Source organism: Panthera pardus, unplaced genomic scaffold (genome assembly GCF_024362965.1).
Source record: "Panthera pardus isolate Hobbes unplaced genomic scaffold, ASM2436296v1 HiC_scaffold_7, whole genome shotgun sequence".
NCBI classification, from domain to species: domain Eukaryota; kingdom Metazoa; phylum Chordata; class Mammalia; order Carnivora; family Felidae; genus Panthera; species Panthera pardus.
In genome coordinates this window covers 56,327,627-56,343,716 of record NW_026527002.1, presented here as the reverse complement: position 1 = coordinate 56,343,716, position 16,090 = coordinate 56,327,627, and the positions used below count along the sequence as shown (strand labels likewise).

Below are 16,090 nucleotides of genomic sequence, written 5' to 3'. Positions count from 1 at the left end.
AAACAACCATGGCAACATGTTTGGCACCTATACAAGCATTGGATACTTAAATATTTGACAATGATATGTACACAAAGAGATGTAAATTTATCCTTAGTTTTGATTTTTCCCCAATTTTATTTTAAATCAGTTTTAAATATCTTTTTCTTCCAGCTTTCACCATGCAGAATTTCTTTTGAAAGCATTTTCTCATCCAAGGTTTTTTTCTATGTGTTGCCATATTTGAAGTTGCATTGGTATGTTTGTTTTTTTTTCTCTGAAATCTGCTATAGGTAGGAAGTGTTGTGCAATTTCATTGCAAAAAAGGACACCTTCTTCAAGGGTCTACAACACGTACTTGCCTTCCTGACCTCACATGGAGTGGAATTCAGCCTGAGTGCATACGTAAGTACTGTGGGTATGAAGTTGTACTTACCACAGACCAGAATTTATATACATTTTTTCTTACAAGTGGGAAGTACATCTGTATCTACACAAAAGATGTAGTACGTGGATTTTTTTTAGATTATGATGGAACATAATTTACATATATTACTTTATTACTGTAAAATAAAACTTTATTACTGTATCATAATCCCAATGCCAATTAAGGAGCATTCTTTTTAAAGAAGTCAGAAGGCACGAGGCATAATTTTGTTCTTTCTTGCAAAGCTCTTTAATTGTGTTCAGCTTGGCCATCTGGTAATTTTAAATGATTATTAGTTTATCAATGCATAGATCTGCACCTATGAATCCGAAGTGCACTGAGGAGGCTCCAATTTAGTGCCTCTTAATCTTTCATCACTTCTGAAACCCTCTGAGAATGACGAAAGATAGAAACATTCATGGAAGGAAATACACATGAACATCTTGACCAAAAATTTGAATACTATTTCAGGCTTTCCTGGAGCTTCTAAATGTGCACTGACCCTAAATTGAGATCACTTGTACAGATTAAAGAACAAAACCCAAGGTCATGAAGCTGTCTTTTCTGACTTGCAGTTAGAAATAAGTTTCAGCTGGTGAATTACTTATCTCTTTCCCTCCCACTTTCTTTTTTTTTTTTTTTTTATCTCCTTTCCTATCTTTTAAAATCATGAGCCTCTCAGGGAAAAACAATAAAGAGTTAGCAGGAGTAGAAATACTCATTAGAATGGTGTCCAGCTTTTAGGATTTGCTGAAGTCTAAATAAGTCTTGTGACTTCACTCTAGCCCTGTTCAGAACCACTCAATTGATCACGGGAGCCTCTGTGGACCCGCAGCTCACTGAAAAGCAGCAGAACACTCCACAGAGAAGTCATGTCACATGCCTGGTTGGCTGAAATTTAAATATAGCCGAATTCCTTAACAGAGAATTCAGTAGAGTACATACTTTAGAAACTGTGTGAGATGTCACTAGGTATTTCTTAGTAAACCAAAGTTCTTTGATGACTTCAGTATGGAATAGGATTGAAATAAAGCTGTTACTGAAAGTATCTCAGACTGCTACTGTGTGCATAATGTGAGGGTTAAGAATGTAGTAGAGACAGACTATCTGTTTATCTGTAGCATTATTTCCCCCCAAAGTATTAAATGTCAATAACTGAATTATATTAAATATAAAACATGTAACACACTGTTTATCAGATAATATTTTAAAATGTTAGCTCTTATGTATAGTTTTGTAAATCTCCATTGGGAAAGGGGTGGAAATTTGTTTTTTCAAACAAATTTGTCCACAGAACATTTTTTTTTCAGAGACAAACTTTTAAGTATCCATATCCAGGAACAAATGATCAGAAATGCTGTCTGGTTTAGGGAGAAAATTCCTTGTAGCATCTATCTCTGAGAAAAGGAATGTTATTTGTAAGACATAAAACACGTAAAGTGGGGGCAGGGCCAAGAAATGGCATATCAGTGGGTAAAATAGAACCAAGATAGCGAATCAAGAGTGGGAGGAAGCATGGAGAAAAGGAGACAAAAGTTAAAAGAATGAAAACGCTGCTACTTATGGACCTAAAATATGACCAGAAAATTTCACATGTCAAAAATTATTAAATTGTACTTTCTACATTAGGAAATATTAATATCAGAATGACATGCTGAGCTGTGATTGTATTTAACTTTAGAAAATGTTTTTACAATTTAAAATAAATATAAAAAAATAATAAAATAATATTCCATAAACTGGCATAGAAAATCTGAGTTTGTCAAACTTTGACAGGTAAATTACTATAGGACCTCTTACATCCTTTAAAATGCTAATGTTTAGGGGTGCCCGGGTGGCTCAGACAGTTAAGCATCCAACTCTTAATTCCAGCTCCGGTCATGATCTCATGGTTTGTGAGCTTGAGCCCATCAGCTCTGTGCTGATGATGTTGGAGCCTGCTTGGGATTGTCTGTCTCCCTGTTCTCTCCGTCCCTACCCCGCATGCTCTCTCTCTCAAATAAGTAAACTTAAAACAAAACAAAAGCGGTTTTAATAAAATAAATAAAATACTAATGTGTATTGTGAGTGTCTAGAATAGTGATATAGTACACATATATTAGCTTAATTATCCTCAGCTTTCCCCCCCTCAGCTTACCTTTTAACAGCTACCAGTGTTCCACAGATGATTGCTTAGGACATGCTAGTCTATGAAATTAATATGTATATTGACATTGATACATTTTCCTTGAAAAAATTAGAATAACTATGCAAAGGTGTATTCATCTTTACTCTTATCTCAGAATTTTCTTAACATGTATATAAAAAATGAACACTTTTCTCTTTTCTTAATATAGCCCACAGCTGTAAACAACCAGAAACTCCTGCTCATGCAAATGTAGTAGGAATGGACCTTCCATCTCATGGCTATACTCTCATTTATACCTGCCAGCCTGGCTTCTTCTTGGCAGGTGGAACAGAGCATAGAGTGTGTAGGTCTGATAACACCTGGACTGGAAAAGTTCCTGTTTGTGAAGGTAAGTTTTCATTATAGAAGCTTTTGACAGAAGCTGTTATACTATTTCAGCCTTCCTAAAATGCAGGAGACAAACACTCAACTCAGATTAGCTTAGGAACTAGAGAAGTTTGTCAATCAACTCCAAGGGTAGGCACTTCTGGATCCAGAGGCACAGGAATATTATTGAGGTCTTTTTATAGTTTCTGTTCTATGATCTGTTTTCTCTTCTTTATTCCTTCTTCTAGTTATTTAATCATGGTAGGTGTATTAGCTTTCTGGGCTGTTGTAATAAAGTACCACAAGCCGGATACCTTAAAAAAAGCAGAAATTTATTCTCTTACAGTTCTGGAGGCCAGAAGCCCCAAATCAAGGTGTTGGTAGAAACATGCACCCTCTGAAGTCCTTAGGGAACAGTCATGCTTCATCTCTTGCTTGTTTATGGCAGCTTCTGGCTATCCTCGGCTTTCCTTGGTTCATAAGTTGCCTCACAGCAATTTCTGCCTCCATCTCATGTGGCATCCTTTCCTTTCTCTGTATGCCATCTCCTCTTCTTAAGAACACCAGTCACTGGATTTCAGGACTATATCACCTCTGGATCCCCAATTAATTACATCTTCAAAGACCCTATTACCAAATAAGGCCATATTTTGAGATTCTTGGTGAACATGAATTTTGGGGTCACATTATTCAACCTGCCACAGTAGGGAAAATTGCTTCCAGCATCGCTGGGCTGATATCTTTTGGCTAGAAAGAGTTTTTGCCAAAACTTCTTGATCAGGAAAGCACTACTCAGGAGTCTGATCAGTTTTAAATGGAGCCTGCCTCCAAATCTGTCATTCAGCTAGGGTGATATATAGTATTTTGACCAGGAGTGTCTACTTCTCTTGCTGCTTCATCAGGACAATCCCCATCTGAATAAGATGTAGTGAGTTTACCAGAGACAAAGGGTTATGTGTTCAGAACAAGGAATAGAGGAAATTTTTCTAGAATTCTTGATAAGGTCATCAATAAATTCCTTTTCCTTTTTTTTTTCAGCCCTTCTAATTCTTCTTCTCTTGTAGCATTCACACACGTCTCCTTTTTGAGATGTTTTCACTCTCTTCTCTTAGCAAGAACACTTCTCAGTTTGCTTTAAATTTTTCATGAGATTGAAAGATTAAAAGCCCATTTAAATCCAACAGGATTTCAATAACATTTTTATCTATCCACTTTGCTGTTTATCATCACTACTATGGTAGGCTAAGTCAGCATTATCTCTACTGGGACTCCTACAGCAGCCTTATCTCCCTTAAAACCTTTTAAAGACATTATATTGTTCTAAGGGAGAAGACGACCCCTTAAACAGTCTTCACTGCATATGTACTGAATGTCATAACTCCTATAACTTTACAGGGACATCCAGCAACCCACATGATTTCCTTACTTTGAACTACATTTGATTTGGCTTAAAACTTCAATATTAACTCCTTAGTTTTGAGTCTTTCCAATTTCTTATAACATCATGGGTCACCTTAACAAATTTTTATTTTTTAACACACACCCTACTAAATTATTTCTGCCTTTGTGCAACAGGAACATACCCTTAGCCTTCAGCTATCATGCTGTAATCAACTGTTTGCTTGTTGGTTTATGAATTTAAAATAAGAGAATCCTAAAATGAAAAAGCAGCACTAATCTTTCCCTCATCCCCCTGGCCTACAATGGGGTAATTATTGAAGTTGTTAGCTGCACAACAAAAGTGTTGAGTAGGTACTGAGATGTTAGGATGAATAGGATATTTTGGAGAAAATTATATGCTATGCCTGAGAATAAAATGAACAATGCATCACTGTGTGTTATTAATTATATTAACTTCTGTAAACCTACTTTTTTTTTTTTTTATAGCTGGTTCCAAAATATTGGTGAAAGATCCGAGACCTGCTCTAGGAACACCCAGCCCAAAGCTAAGTGGTTAGTAATTTCAGTAGTTTTTCTATAAGTCATCATTTCTAAAAGTGATCTACTATTTTCTTGATGAAGTGAACATTTTATATATATATTTATATATATTATATATATATTTATATATATATATTTATATATATATTTATATATATATTTATATATATATATTTTATATATATTTATATATATATTTATATATATATTTATATATATATTTATATATATATTTATATATTCATTCCGTATGGAAAAAACTATGAATTAGACATGCTAATATTCCAAAAATAATGCTTATAGTTCTCTCTATAAAATATCCCTTCAGGAGTATCTGAAAATGACTATACTATAATGGCAATACTTTATTTTTTTTATTTTTATGCTTATCTATTTTTGAGAGAGAAAGAGAGTACAAGCAGGGGAGGGGCAGAGACAAATGGAGACATGGAATCTGAAGCAGGCTTCAGGCTCTGAGGTGTCAGTACAGTGCCTGACGTGGGGCTCGAACTCACTAGCTGTGAGATCCTGACCTGAGCTAAAGTTGGACGCTTAAACTTGAGCCACCCAGGTTCCCCAGCAATGCTTTATTTAAAACATTAAAACAAAAATTAGATAAATGAGATATTATATATAATTTTTAAATATATATATATTTTTAAAAAGGAACCAAATACACTTGGTATGAGAGCAAAAGTTCAGCAAAATCTTCTATTTATTTTCAATTATTGATTTAAAAACCAAAATTTTAAATTTAATCATTAAAAACATGGTCTTTTAAGTCCTACAACCTTAATTTAGTTACCAGGTTATATACCCCCTATGCTATGACTTTAGAAAAGTTATATATCTGAGCCTCCATTTTTAATCTACGCAAAAGAAACATGATTAGATTATTATAACTGAACTTCATGAAAATGAATTGTGAAGTGCTTAGCCCATAGTAAGACCTCAGTATATGAGAGCTGCTTTTTTAGTATTAGTCTGTATTTTATTTACACTATATAAATTAAAAGCTACAAATAAAATTAAAGACAGCATTTAATCTGTACTTTGGAGATAGATTTGATCTAGTTACACTAAGCCAGAAACAGTGTTAGGTTCTAATTTTAGTTGCGTTTAGAAGTTCTCAAGGTACATGCTATAAAGCTGGAGTACCCACAAAAAAATAAGTCTGAAATACTGATTTATTCAATGTGCAGTGGAAATAGACTGAATGTCACTAAAGCAATCAGAGAATATGTCAACATAAGAGAGTAAGTTTAGCAATGGAGTCAGAAAACCACAGTGGTCAATCAATGCAGACTTTTCCGAGGGACATGGTTTATCTAGTAGTAGATAAGTATTTTGAATAATAACTCTAGTACATCAAATGTAAAAGTGGACTGTCCCAGGCAAAACATGACCTATGGTCACCAATAAATAAATCAGACAGGCAAAAAAAGTTAAAAAGAATATGGAAGAACAACACAATTAATTAGCTTGACCCAATTTTCATACATAAAGATTTCTGTATCAAACAATTATAGAATATATATCTTATTCAAAGCACATGGAATATGTATAACAATTGATTATATATTAAATAATAAATACAAATGCATAAATTTCAAAGCAAAATTAGCCTTCAGGGCTGATATCTGACCATGATGCAAGTAAAAGTTGATAAGAAAATAGGTCCATTTAAAAAATTTCTGAATATTTAGAATAAAAAACAAAATCAACATTTATAAGTAACTCCTAAATTAAAGAAGTAATTTAAAAACTATATAACCCTAGAATTTAGGTATACTGAAAAATCTAAATATCAAAACTTTGGCTGTATACCAAAAGCGAAGTTGTGAGGGGAATTTATAGCTTTAAATTCTTACATTACAAAAGAAGAAAGCCTCATAACTAATGAATTAAGTATCCTTGTTAAGAAGATATATAAAGTAGAACAGAATAACCAAAAGAAAGCAGAAAAATAAATACAATAATAAAAATGAACTAACCACCCTCCCCACAAGAGACACAATGGAAGAAACAGAGCCAAAGGTGGTGTTTTGGGGGAAAAAAGTGGAAAATTTCTGGTAAGATTGATCGCAAAAGAAACAAATATTAAATAGTATAACAAAAGGAAATGTGAACATAACTACATTAGCATTGATTAGATCAATTATAATTATATTAATTAAAACTATCAATAACAGTCAACTCTAAATAAATGGACAAATTGTAGAAAAGAATATCTTACCAGACCTAGAAAAGAAAACTTGAATGATCCTATAAAACTAAAGTGAAGTTGAAAACTGTTTCCACAGAGAAAAAAACAGGTCCTTATGGCTCTACTGATGAATTCCACCAAACTTTCAAGGAGCAGAACAGATCATCCCATTTTATAAAATCTCTTCTAGTCAAGAAAACTCATTCTATAAGTCCAACATAATTCGAATAACTCAGAAAGAGATTATACAAAAGGGAAAATTGCAAACTCATTTGACTCAAGATGTACGGATAAAAATATCCTACGTAAAATCTTACCAAATCAAATCCAAAATTATAAAATCCAACAGAATAACCAAAAAATGACACATCAAAACCAACCTGGGTTCATGATAGATATGCAGGAACATTTTTATGTTAAATAATCCTTAAAAGTAATCTGTGAATTACGAGATTAAAATGCAAACAATGTTGATCAGCGCAGTGCCTACACAGAAAATAATTGATAAAATCAACGCCTATTTATAATTTTAAAAGATGCTTCATAAATTGGAAGAGGAAAGGAATTTCTTTAACCTGAGTAAAAATATCTGTAACTCTTCAAGGTGAATGTTATCTTAAATGGAATAACATTAGAAACATTTAATTGAAAATCATGAGGCACTGTGATTAGATTACTCCAAAATAACAGGAATGATATTTGGGAATTGTGTCAGTCAGGAGCATGATGCTACATTTAACAATGCTATGAAGCCTGTGAAGTAAAGTTTAAATTCGGACGTATTGAAAGAAAGGATCATGCCATCTTCTTTTCATTGATATCCACATCAGTGATAGTGGGATGGCATTTTAGAGCTTCAAAGAACTGCCAAATACACATTCATATCTAAATCTCAAAATAGACTAAACATAGAAGTATTATCATTCCCACTGTACATGGGAATATAAATAACCAAATAGTGTCTGCTTTGTCCAACCTGAGTTCCATTTCTCAAAAAGTAGAGAGTAGAAGTGGCATTGTGGAGCCAGCAGGTAGAGGTTCAGCACAGACCATTCTGTGCATTCTTCCAAGCTTTGCATTCAGTGATGTCATATTGGTAGTAGGTTGAAATCTGTTATTATGGGAATATATACACTTATGGAAATCAGCAAATACTGCATATCAGTTTTTGCTTTGTTTTGTTTTGTTTTCCTGGAGACCCACTAGTTAAACATTTACTACCACATCAATGATTAAACCTGATGCAATATACTTTGCTGCTGCTACTACCTACTTCTTTCTGTTGCTGTTTTCTCCTGCCACTGTGGTCCTCTTTAATCTCCTTCAACCAACAGGATTTCGTCTAAGCACCACAGATAAGATCATCAGGTATAACAGATTTTCTTTAAAGGTTCAGAGAGAGCAAAGAGTAATCACAGTCCAGTCCAGGTGGAAATAAACATAGAGACAACCACACTTAAAGGGCTCCTACTATTTTTTAGGCACTGCCATTAGAATATCTTTCTCCCTTGCTCCTGCTCTTACCTCTGCTGGGAAGATGCTATTTTCTCCAAATTCCAGGTCTTTCTAGTGCAGGCCAATATAGCTCATGACTCCCTCCTGTAAACTCGTTTTAGGTACACTTTTTTCTTTTTTTTTTTTACAAAAAACTTTAACATGCTTACCACATATCGAGGGCTTTTTACTCATACACTGTATCAAAGTTTTAGGTAAAACTCCCCTATACATACATAGCATAGCATTCCCCTAGAGGGTACATAGCGGTATTCTTTGAGGTTTGGGAAGGGAGTGCCAGTACAAGGATGACTTTGCAAAGATCACAAAGCCAGAAACATGGATTATTCATTATACTTACTATGTGTCTGCTAAATATATATTTTATTAGCAGTTGCGTAGTAAGTTCAAAGCTCCACAGTCTTCCTGGTAATCTGAATAATCGTAGCAGCAGCAGTAGTAATGGCAGCGACTAACACTCAGCTAAACACTTCACATTCCTTATCTCATTGAACCTTCCTCACAACTCTAAGCCAACCTCATTTCACTCAGGAGGAAATATAGGTTTAGAGAGATAAGTCATTTATCTGTGTGCAAAAACCACACAGCTTATAAATCGCACAGGGGGGCTTAAATATAACAGCCTAACCCTAGTGCCTGCACTTCTAGTCTTTCAGCTACTTTACTTTTGAATTACCAGAGGAAAAAAAATCACATTGGGTGAATATTCAGAAAATATTCAACTCTTGACCATAGTTTATATTTTCTGTATTTTATGTCTACAGTGGTTTTGTTATTTTCATTTGTTGAGTAGAATTCAGGGAATGTAACCCAGTCTCTGTGATCTGGGTCATAAGAAGTGTGATGCGTGTAGAGAAGAGCAGGTGGCAAACTGTCAATAACTTGTTAGGAAAAAAAAAAGACTTTTCCCTATTCTGTTATTCACTCACTTGCACAAATAAGCATGGCTCCCTGGAATAGCCGCTTTGGGGGGATGTGTTTTATTGTCATGTATAGGGTTAATGGAAGCTTCTCTCAGCCTCTTTTCAGGAACTGAGTAGACTTTGCCATTCTTGACTTACATAACTATATATTACATAACTAATTTATATAAATATAGTGCCTTATTTGGATATATCTAAAATGAAGAGCATTTCTTACTTAGAGGAAAGTTTTCTAACATTTAGAATGTTATTTGATTCTACCAAATTCATCTCTCTCTCCCACGAGAGTTGGGCAATTTCTAGTGACAATTCCTTTATTTCTAAAAATACCCATAAAATCAAAGCTGTCGATATGGTGGAGCCCTGTTCTTCCTCAGGAGCATCTATTATTGGAATAACTGAACTCAGTATTGTGTAAGGGGGGCAAAGGAGCACCCCTCCCGACAGCCTTTCAGGGCTATGCTGCAAGAGGGGGTTAACTCTATGCTCTTCCTCTGAAAAATCCATTCACAGTGCCAGGAGAAAACAAGGCCTTTTGGGACTTGTATGCAGACTGACTTGGCTTGGTAAAATCACTTTATCTTCCTTTTGAAAGAAATATGTTCCTAAAGGAGACCAAATACAAGTAAATTTGATGTTTAGCTGGTTCTGAATATAAGTGTATGTCTTTAATTGGTTTTGTCCATCTTTAATTGGTGACTCATGTATGATTACAAACCTAGGTTATGGCAATTTTGGTTTATTCCCCAAGACTCGAAATAAATCTGAAGAATTCACTTTATATTACACACGTCACATTATTGTCTGTTTAGCAAAATATCGTTATTCACTAAACTAATATTCTCTAACCCACTATTTAATGTTTATATTTACAGGGCACCATAAAATTAATGTGTGTATTTAATCTATTTGCAGTTCCTGATGACGTGTTTGCCCAAAATTATATATGGAAAGGCTCTTACAATTTCAAAGGAAGGAAACAACCCATGACCTTGACAGTTACTAGTTTCAATGCTTCCACTGGAAGAGTCAATGCAACACTCAGCAATAGCAACATGGAACTGCTACTTTCAGGTATCACATTAAAGAAGAGCAAATGACGCCTTCATGCTTTCACCTCCATCATGTCGTCATATTAGTGATTTTTATACTGTGAAATATTTCTTAAATTTTAATGACATTCATAATTATCCAGAAATAAAGCTTGCCAATCTTTGGATTTATACAGGAGTATTACTACACAAATGTAAAACGCGGATTCCAAAATAAGCTCACGCATGAATATTTTTTTATGCAAGTTAGTTAACATACAGTGTAGTCTTGGCTTCAGGAGTAGAATCCAGTGATTCATCTCTTACATATGACACCCAGTGATCATCCTGAAAAGTGCCCTGCTTCATGCCCATTACACATTTAACCCACCACCTCCTTCCAGCAGCTTTCAGTTTGTTCTCTGTATTTAAGAGTCTCTTATTGTTTGAAGCCCTCTTTGTTTTTCTCTTATTTTTCCTTCCCTTCCCCTATGTTCATCTATTGAGTTTCTCACATTCCACATGTGAGTCAAATTATATGATACCTGTCTTTCTCTGAATGACTTATTTTGCTTAGCATAATACCCTCCGGTTCCATCCATGTTGTTTCAAATTGCAAGATTTCATTCTTTCATATCGCCAAGTCGTATTCCATTGTATATATGTACCACATCTACTTTATCCATTCCTCAGTTGATGGACATTTGGGCTCTTCCATAATTTGGTTATTGTTGTTAGTACTGCTATAAACATTGCGCCCCTTGGGATCAGCAATCCTGTAGCCTTTGGGTAAGTTACTAGTATAGTGCAATTGTGGGTCGTAGGGTAGTTCTATTTTTAATTTTTTGAGGAAACTCCACATTGTTTTTCAGAGTGGCTGCACCAGTTTGCATTCCCACCAACAGTTGAAAAGTGTCCCCCTTTCTCCACATCTTTGCCAACATCTGTTGTTTCCTGAGTTGTTAATTTTAGCCATTCTGACCAGTGTGAGGTGGTATCTCATTGTGGTTTTGATCTGTATTTCCCTGATGATGAGTGATGTTGAGCATATTTTCATGTGTCTGTTTGCCAATCTGGATGTCTTCTCTGGAGGAGTGTTTATTCATGTCTTTTTGCCTGTTTCTTCACTGGATTATTTGTTTTTTATATTTAAGTTTCTTTAGTTCTTTATAGATTTTGGATACTAACCCTTTATCAGATATGTCATTTGCAAATCTCTTCTCCCATTCTGTCGGTTCCATTTTAGTTTTGTTGGTTGTTTCCTTTGCTGTGCAGTTTTTATCTTGATGAGGATTTTCCAATAGCTGATTTTTGCTTTTATTTCCCTTGCCTTCAGCGATGTGTCTAGTAAGAAGTTGCTTCAGTCGAGGACAGAGAGGTTGCTACCTGTTTTCTCTTGTAGAGTTTTGAAGGTTTCCTGTCACACATTTAGGTTTTACATCCATTTTGAATTTATTTTTGTGTATGGTGTAATAAAGTTGTCCAGTTTCATTCTTCTGTATGTTGCTGTCCAGTTCCCCCAGCACCATTTGCTAAAGAGACTGTCTTTTTTCCAATGGCTACTCTTTCCTGCTTTGTTGAAGATTAGTCAGCGATATATTTGTGGGTCCATTTCTGGGTTTTCTATTTCATTCCATTGATCTATGTGTCTGTTTTTGTGCCAATACCATACTGTCTTAGTTATTACAGCTTTGTAATATAGGTTAAAGTCCGGGATTGTGATGCCTCAGGTTTGTTTTTCTTTTTCAAAATTACTTTGGCTATTTGGGGTTTTTGTGGTTCCATACAAATTTTAGGATCATTTGTGAAGAATACTGGTGTTATTTGGGTAGGGATTGCATTAAATGTGTAGATTGCTTTGGGTAGTATCGACATGTTAATAATATTTTTTCTTCCAGTCCATAGGCATGAAATGTTTTTCCATTATTTTGTGTCTTCTTCAATTTCTTTTATAAGCTTTCTATAGTTTTCAGCATACAGATCTTTTACCTCTTTGGTTAGATTTATTCCTAGGTATTTTGGTGCAGTTGTAAATGGGATTGATTCCTTAACTTTTCTTTCTGCTGCTTCATTATTGGCATACAGAAATGCAACTGATTTCTGTACATTGATTTTATATCCTTCTACTTTGCTGAATTCATGTATCAGTTCTAGCAGTTTTGGAGTGGAGTCTTTTGGGTTTTCCATGTAGAGTATCATGTCATCTGTGAAAAGTGAAAGTTTGACTTTTTCTTTGCCAATTTGGATACCTTTTCTTTCTTTTTGTTGTCTGATTGCTGAGGCTAAGACTTCCAACACTCTTGAACAACAGTGGTGAGAGTGGACATCCCTGTCGTGTTCCATGATCTTAGGGGGAAAGCTCTCAGTTTTTCTCCATTGAGGATGATATTAGCTGTGGGCCTTTAATATATGAGTTTTATGATGTTAAGATATGTTCCTTCTTTGCTGACTTTCTTGAGGTTTTGCTATATTTCATCAAATGTGTTTTCTGCATCTATTGGTGAGATCATATCGTTCTTATCCTTTCTTCTCTTAATGTGTTATATCACATTGATCTGTGAATATTGATATCTGTCTTTGCGGATATCATTGATACCTGTCCTGCAGCCCAGGAATGAATCCCACTTGATCATGATGAATAATTCTTTTAATGTACTGTTGAATTTGATTTGGTAGTATCTTAGTAAGAATTTTTGCATCCAGGTTCATCAGGGATATTGATCTGTATTCTCTTTTTTAGTGGAATATTTGTCTGGTTTGGAATCAAGGTAATGTTGGCTTCATAGAATGAGTTTGGAAACTTTCCTTCCACTTCTATTTTTTGGAACAGTTTGAGAAGAATACATATTAACTCTGCTTTAAATGTCTGGTAGAATTCCCCTGGGAAGTCATCTGGCCCAGGACTCTTATTTGTTGGGAGATTTTTGATAACCGATTCAATTTCTCTGCTGGATGGGTCTTTTCAAATTTTCTATTTCTTCCTGTATGAGTTTTAATGTGTGAGTATCTAGCAATTTTTCCATTTCTTCTAGATTGTCCAGTTTGTGCATAGTATTCTCTTATAATTTTTCATAGTATTCTCTTATAATTGTTTATATTTCTATGGTGTTGGTTATGATTGCTCCTCTTTCACTCATTATTTTATCTATTTGGGTCCTCTCTCTTTCTTTTTTGAAAAGTCTGGCTAAGATCTTATAAATTTTGTTTATTCTTTTAAAAAACCAGCTTTTAGTTTCACTAATCTGTTCTACTGTTTTGTTTTGGATTCTATATCATTTATTTGTGCTCTAATGTTTATCATTTCCCTTCTTCTGCTGGCTTTGGGCTTTATTTGCTGCTGCTTTTCTAGCTCCTTTAGGTGTGAGGTTAGGTTGTGTATTTGGGACATTTACTGCTTCTTGAGATAGGCCTGAAATGCAATGTATTTTCTTCTTAGGATTGCCTTTCCTGCATCCCAAAGAGTTCAAACTGTCATGTTTTCATTTTCATTTGCTTCCATGTATATTTTTATTTTTTCTTTAATTTCCTGCTTAATCCATTCATTCTTAAGTGGGATGTTCTTTAACCTCCATGTATTTGGAGGATTTCCAGATTTTTTCTTGTGGTTGATTTCAAGTTTCATAGTGTTGTGATCTGAAAATATGCATGGTATTATCTCAATCTTTTTGTACCTGCTGAAGGCTGTTTTGTGACTGGGTATGTGATCAATTTTGGAGAATGTACCATGTGCACTTGAGAAGAATGTGTATTCTGCTACTTTAGGATGAAATGTTCTGAATATATATGTTAAGTCCTTCTGGTCCAATGTGTCCTTCAGAGCTATTGTTTCCTTATTGATTTTATGCCTAGATGATGTGTCCATTATTATAAGTGGAGTTTTATTAATTTAGGACTTAGATTTAATTTACTTATTAGTTTCAAATTAATTGTAAGTCTCCTACAATTATGGTGTTCTTATCAAAAAGTTTATGTTCGTGATTGATTTATGTATTTGGGTGCTTTCACTTTGGGGGCATAAATATTTACAATAGTTACTCTTCTTGATGGATAGACCCCTTAAATATGATATAATGCCCTTCTTCATCCATTGTTACAGTCTTTATTTTAAAATCTAGTTTATGTGATTTAAGTATGGTTACTCTGGCTTTCTTTTGATGTCTATTAGAATAATAGATAGCTCTCCCTCCTCTCACTTTCAATTTGCAGGTGTCCTTAGGTCTAAATGAGTCTCTTGTAGGCAGCATATAGATGGATCTAGGGTTTTTTGTTGTTGTTGTTGTTGTTGTTTTGGGGGTTTTTTTGTTTGTTTTTTTTTTATCCATTCTGATATCCTATGTCTTTTGATTGGGGCATTTAGTCCATTTACATTGAGTGATAATTGAAAGATATGAATTTAGCGCCGTTGTGTTATCTGTGGATTTCACGTTTGTGGTGATGTCCTCTGGTCTTTTGTGGTCTTTGCTGCTTTCCACTCACAGAGTTCCCCCTTAGAATCTCCTACAGGAATGATTTAGTGGTAATGAACTCATTTAGTTTTTGTTTGTCTGGGAAAGTCTTTATCTCCCCTTCTGTTATGAATGACATCCTTTCTGGATAAAGGATTCTTGGCTGCATATTTTTCCTATTCAGCACACTGAATATTTCCTGCTACTCCCTCTGGCCTGCCAAGTTTCAGTGGACAGGTCTGTTACTATCCTTATATGTCTACCCTTGTAGGTTAAGGACATTTTGTCCCTAGCTGCTTTCAGAATTCTCTCTTTATCTTTGTGTTTTGCCAGTTTCACTATGATATGTAATGATGTTGACCTCTTTTTGTAGATTTTAAAGGGAGTTCTCTCTGCCTCTTAGACTTGGATGCCTGTTTCCTTCCCCAGATGAGGGAAGTTTTTGGCTATAATTTGTACAAATAAACCTTTTGACCTTTTCTCTTGCTCTTCTTCTTCTACAACTCTTATAATAAAGATATTGTTTCATTTCATGGAATCAGTTCTCTAATTCTCCCCTTATGATCTAGTAATTCCATTTCCCTCTTTTTTTTCAGCTTTATTATTTTCCATAACCTTATCTTCAATTTCACCTATTCTTTCTTCTGCATCTTCCATCCTCTCTGTCACTGTGTCTAGTTTATTTACTAGACTATTATTAGTCTATTACTAGACTGTTATTATTAGTCTAGATGTTATTTACTATAACATCTCAGTTATAGTATTTTTTAATTTATCCTGACTAGTTCTTAGGTCTTTGGCCTCTGCAGCAAGAGTTTCTCTCATGTCTTCTATGCTTTTTTCAAGCTCAGCTATTACCTTTGACTGTCATTCTAAATTCTTGTTCAGATATATTATTTATTTCTGTTTTGAGCAATTTTCTGGCTGTGATTTCTGCTTGAACTTTCTTTTGGGGAGAATTCCTCCATTTTGTCATTTTGTGTGTTTTAAAAGCTTGTTTTGTGTCTTGCACCTGAGTCATTCATGGATATTTTGATGTGGCTGGAATGAGACATCATGAAATAGAAAAGAACTTTTAATTTGAATAACTAATTTTTTCTGTATTCTCGTAACACCAAAGAGGCAAGAT

General features: G+C 34.6%; 1 protein-coding gene across 6 annotated transcripts in view; it reads left to right on the top strand.

The window, feature by feature from the left end:
- Window positions 1-16,090, top strand: part of CSMD3 (CUB and Sushi multiple domains 3) — a 1,247,213-nt gene that overhangs the window by 1,217,567 nt on the left and 13,556 nt on the right. For all 6 annotated transcript variants that reach the window (XM_053896606.1, XM_019467839.2, XM_019467838.2 and 3 more), the window contains 4 exons: window positions 273-384; window positions 2,743-2,922; window positions 4,788-4,853; window positions 10,401-10,559. In XM_053896606.1, the coding sequence (XP_053752581.1) occupies window positions 273-384; window positions 2,743-2,922; window positions 4,788-4,853; window positions 10,401-10,559 (517 nt within the window). The remainder of the gene's footprint in view (window positions 1-272; window positions 385-2,742; window positions 2,923-4,787; window positions 4,854-10,400; window positions 10,560-16,090) is intronic.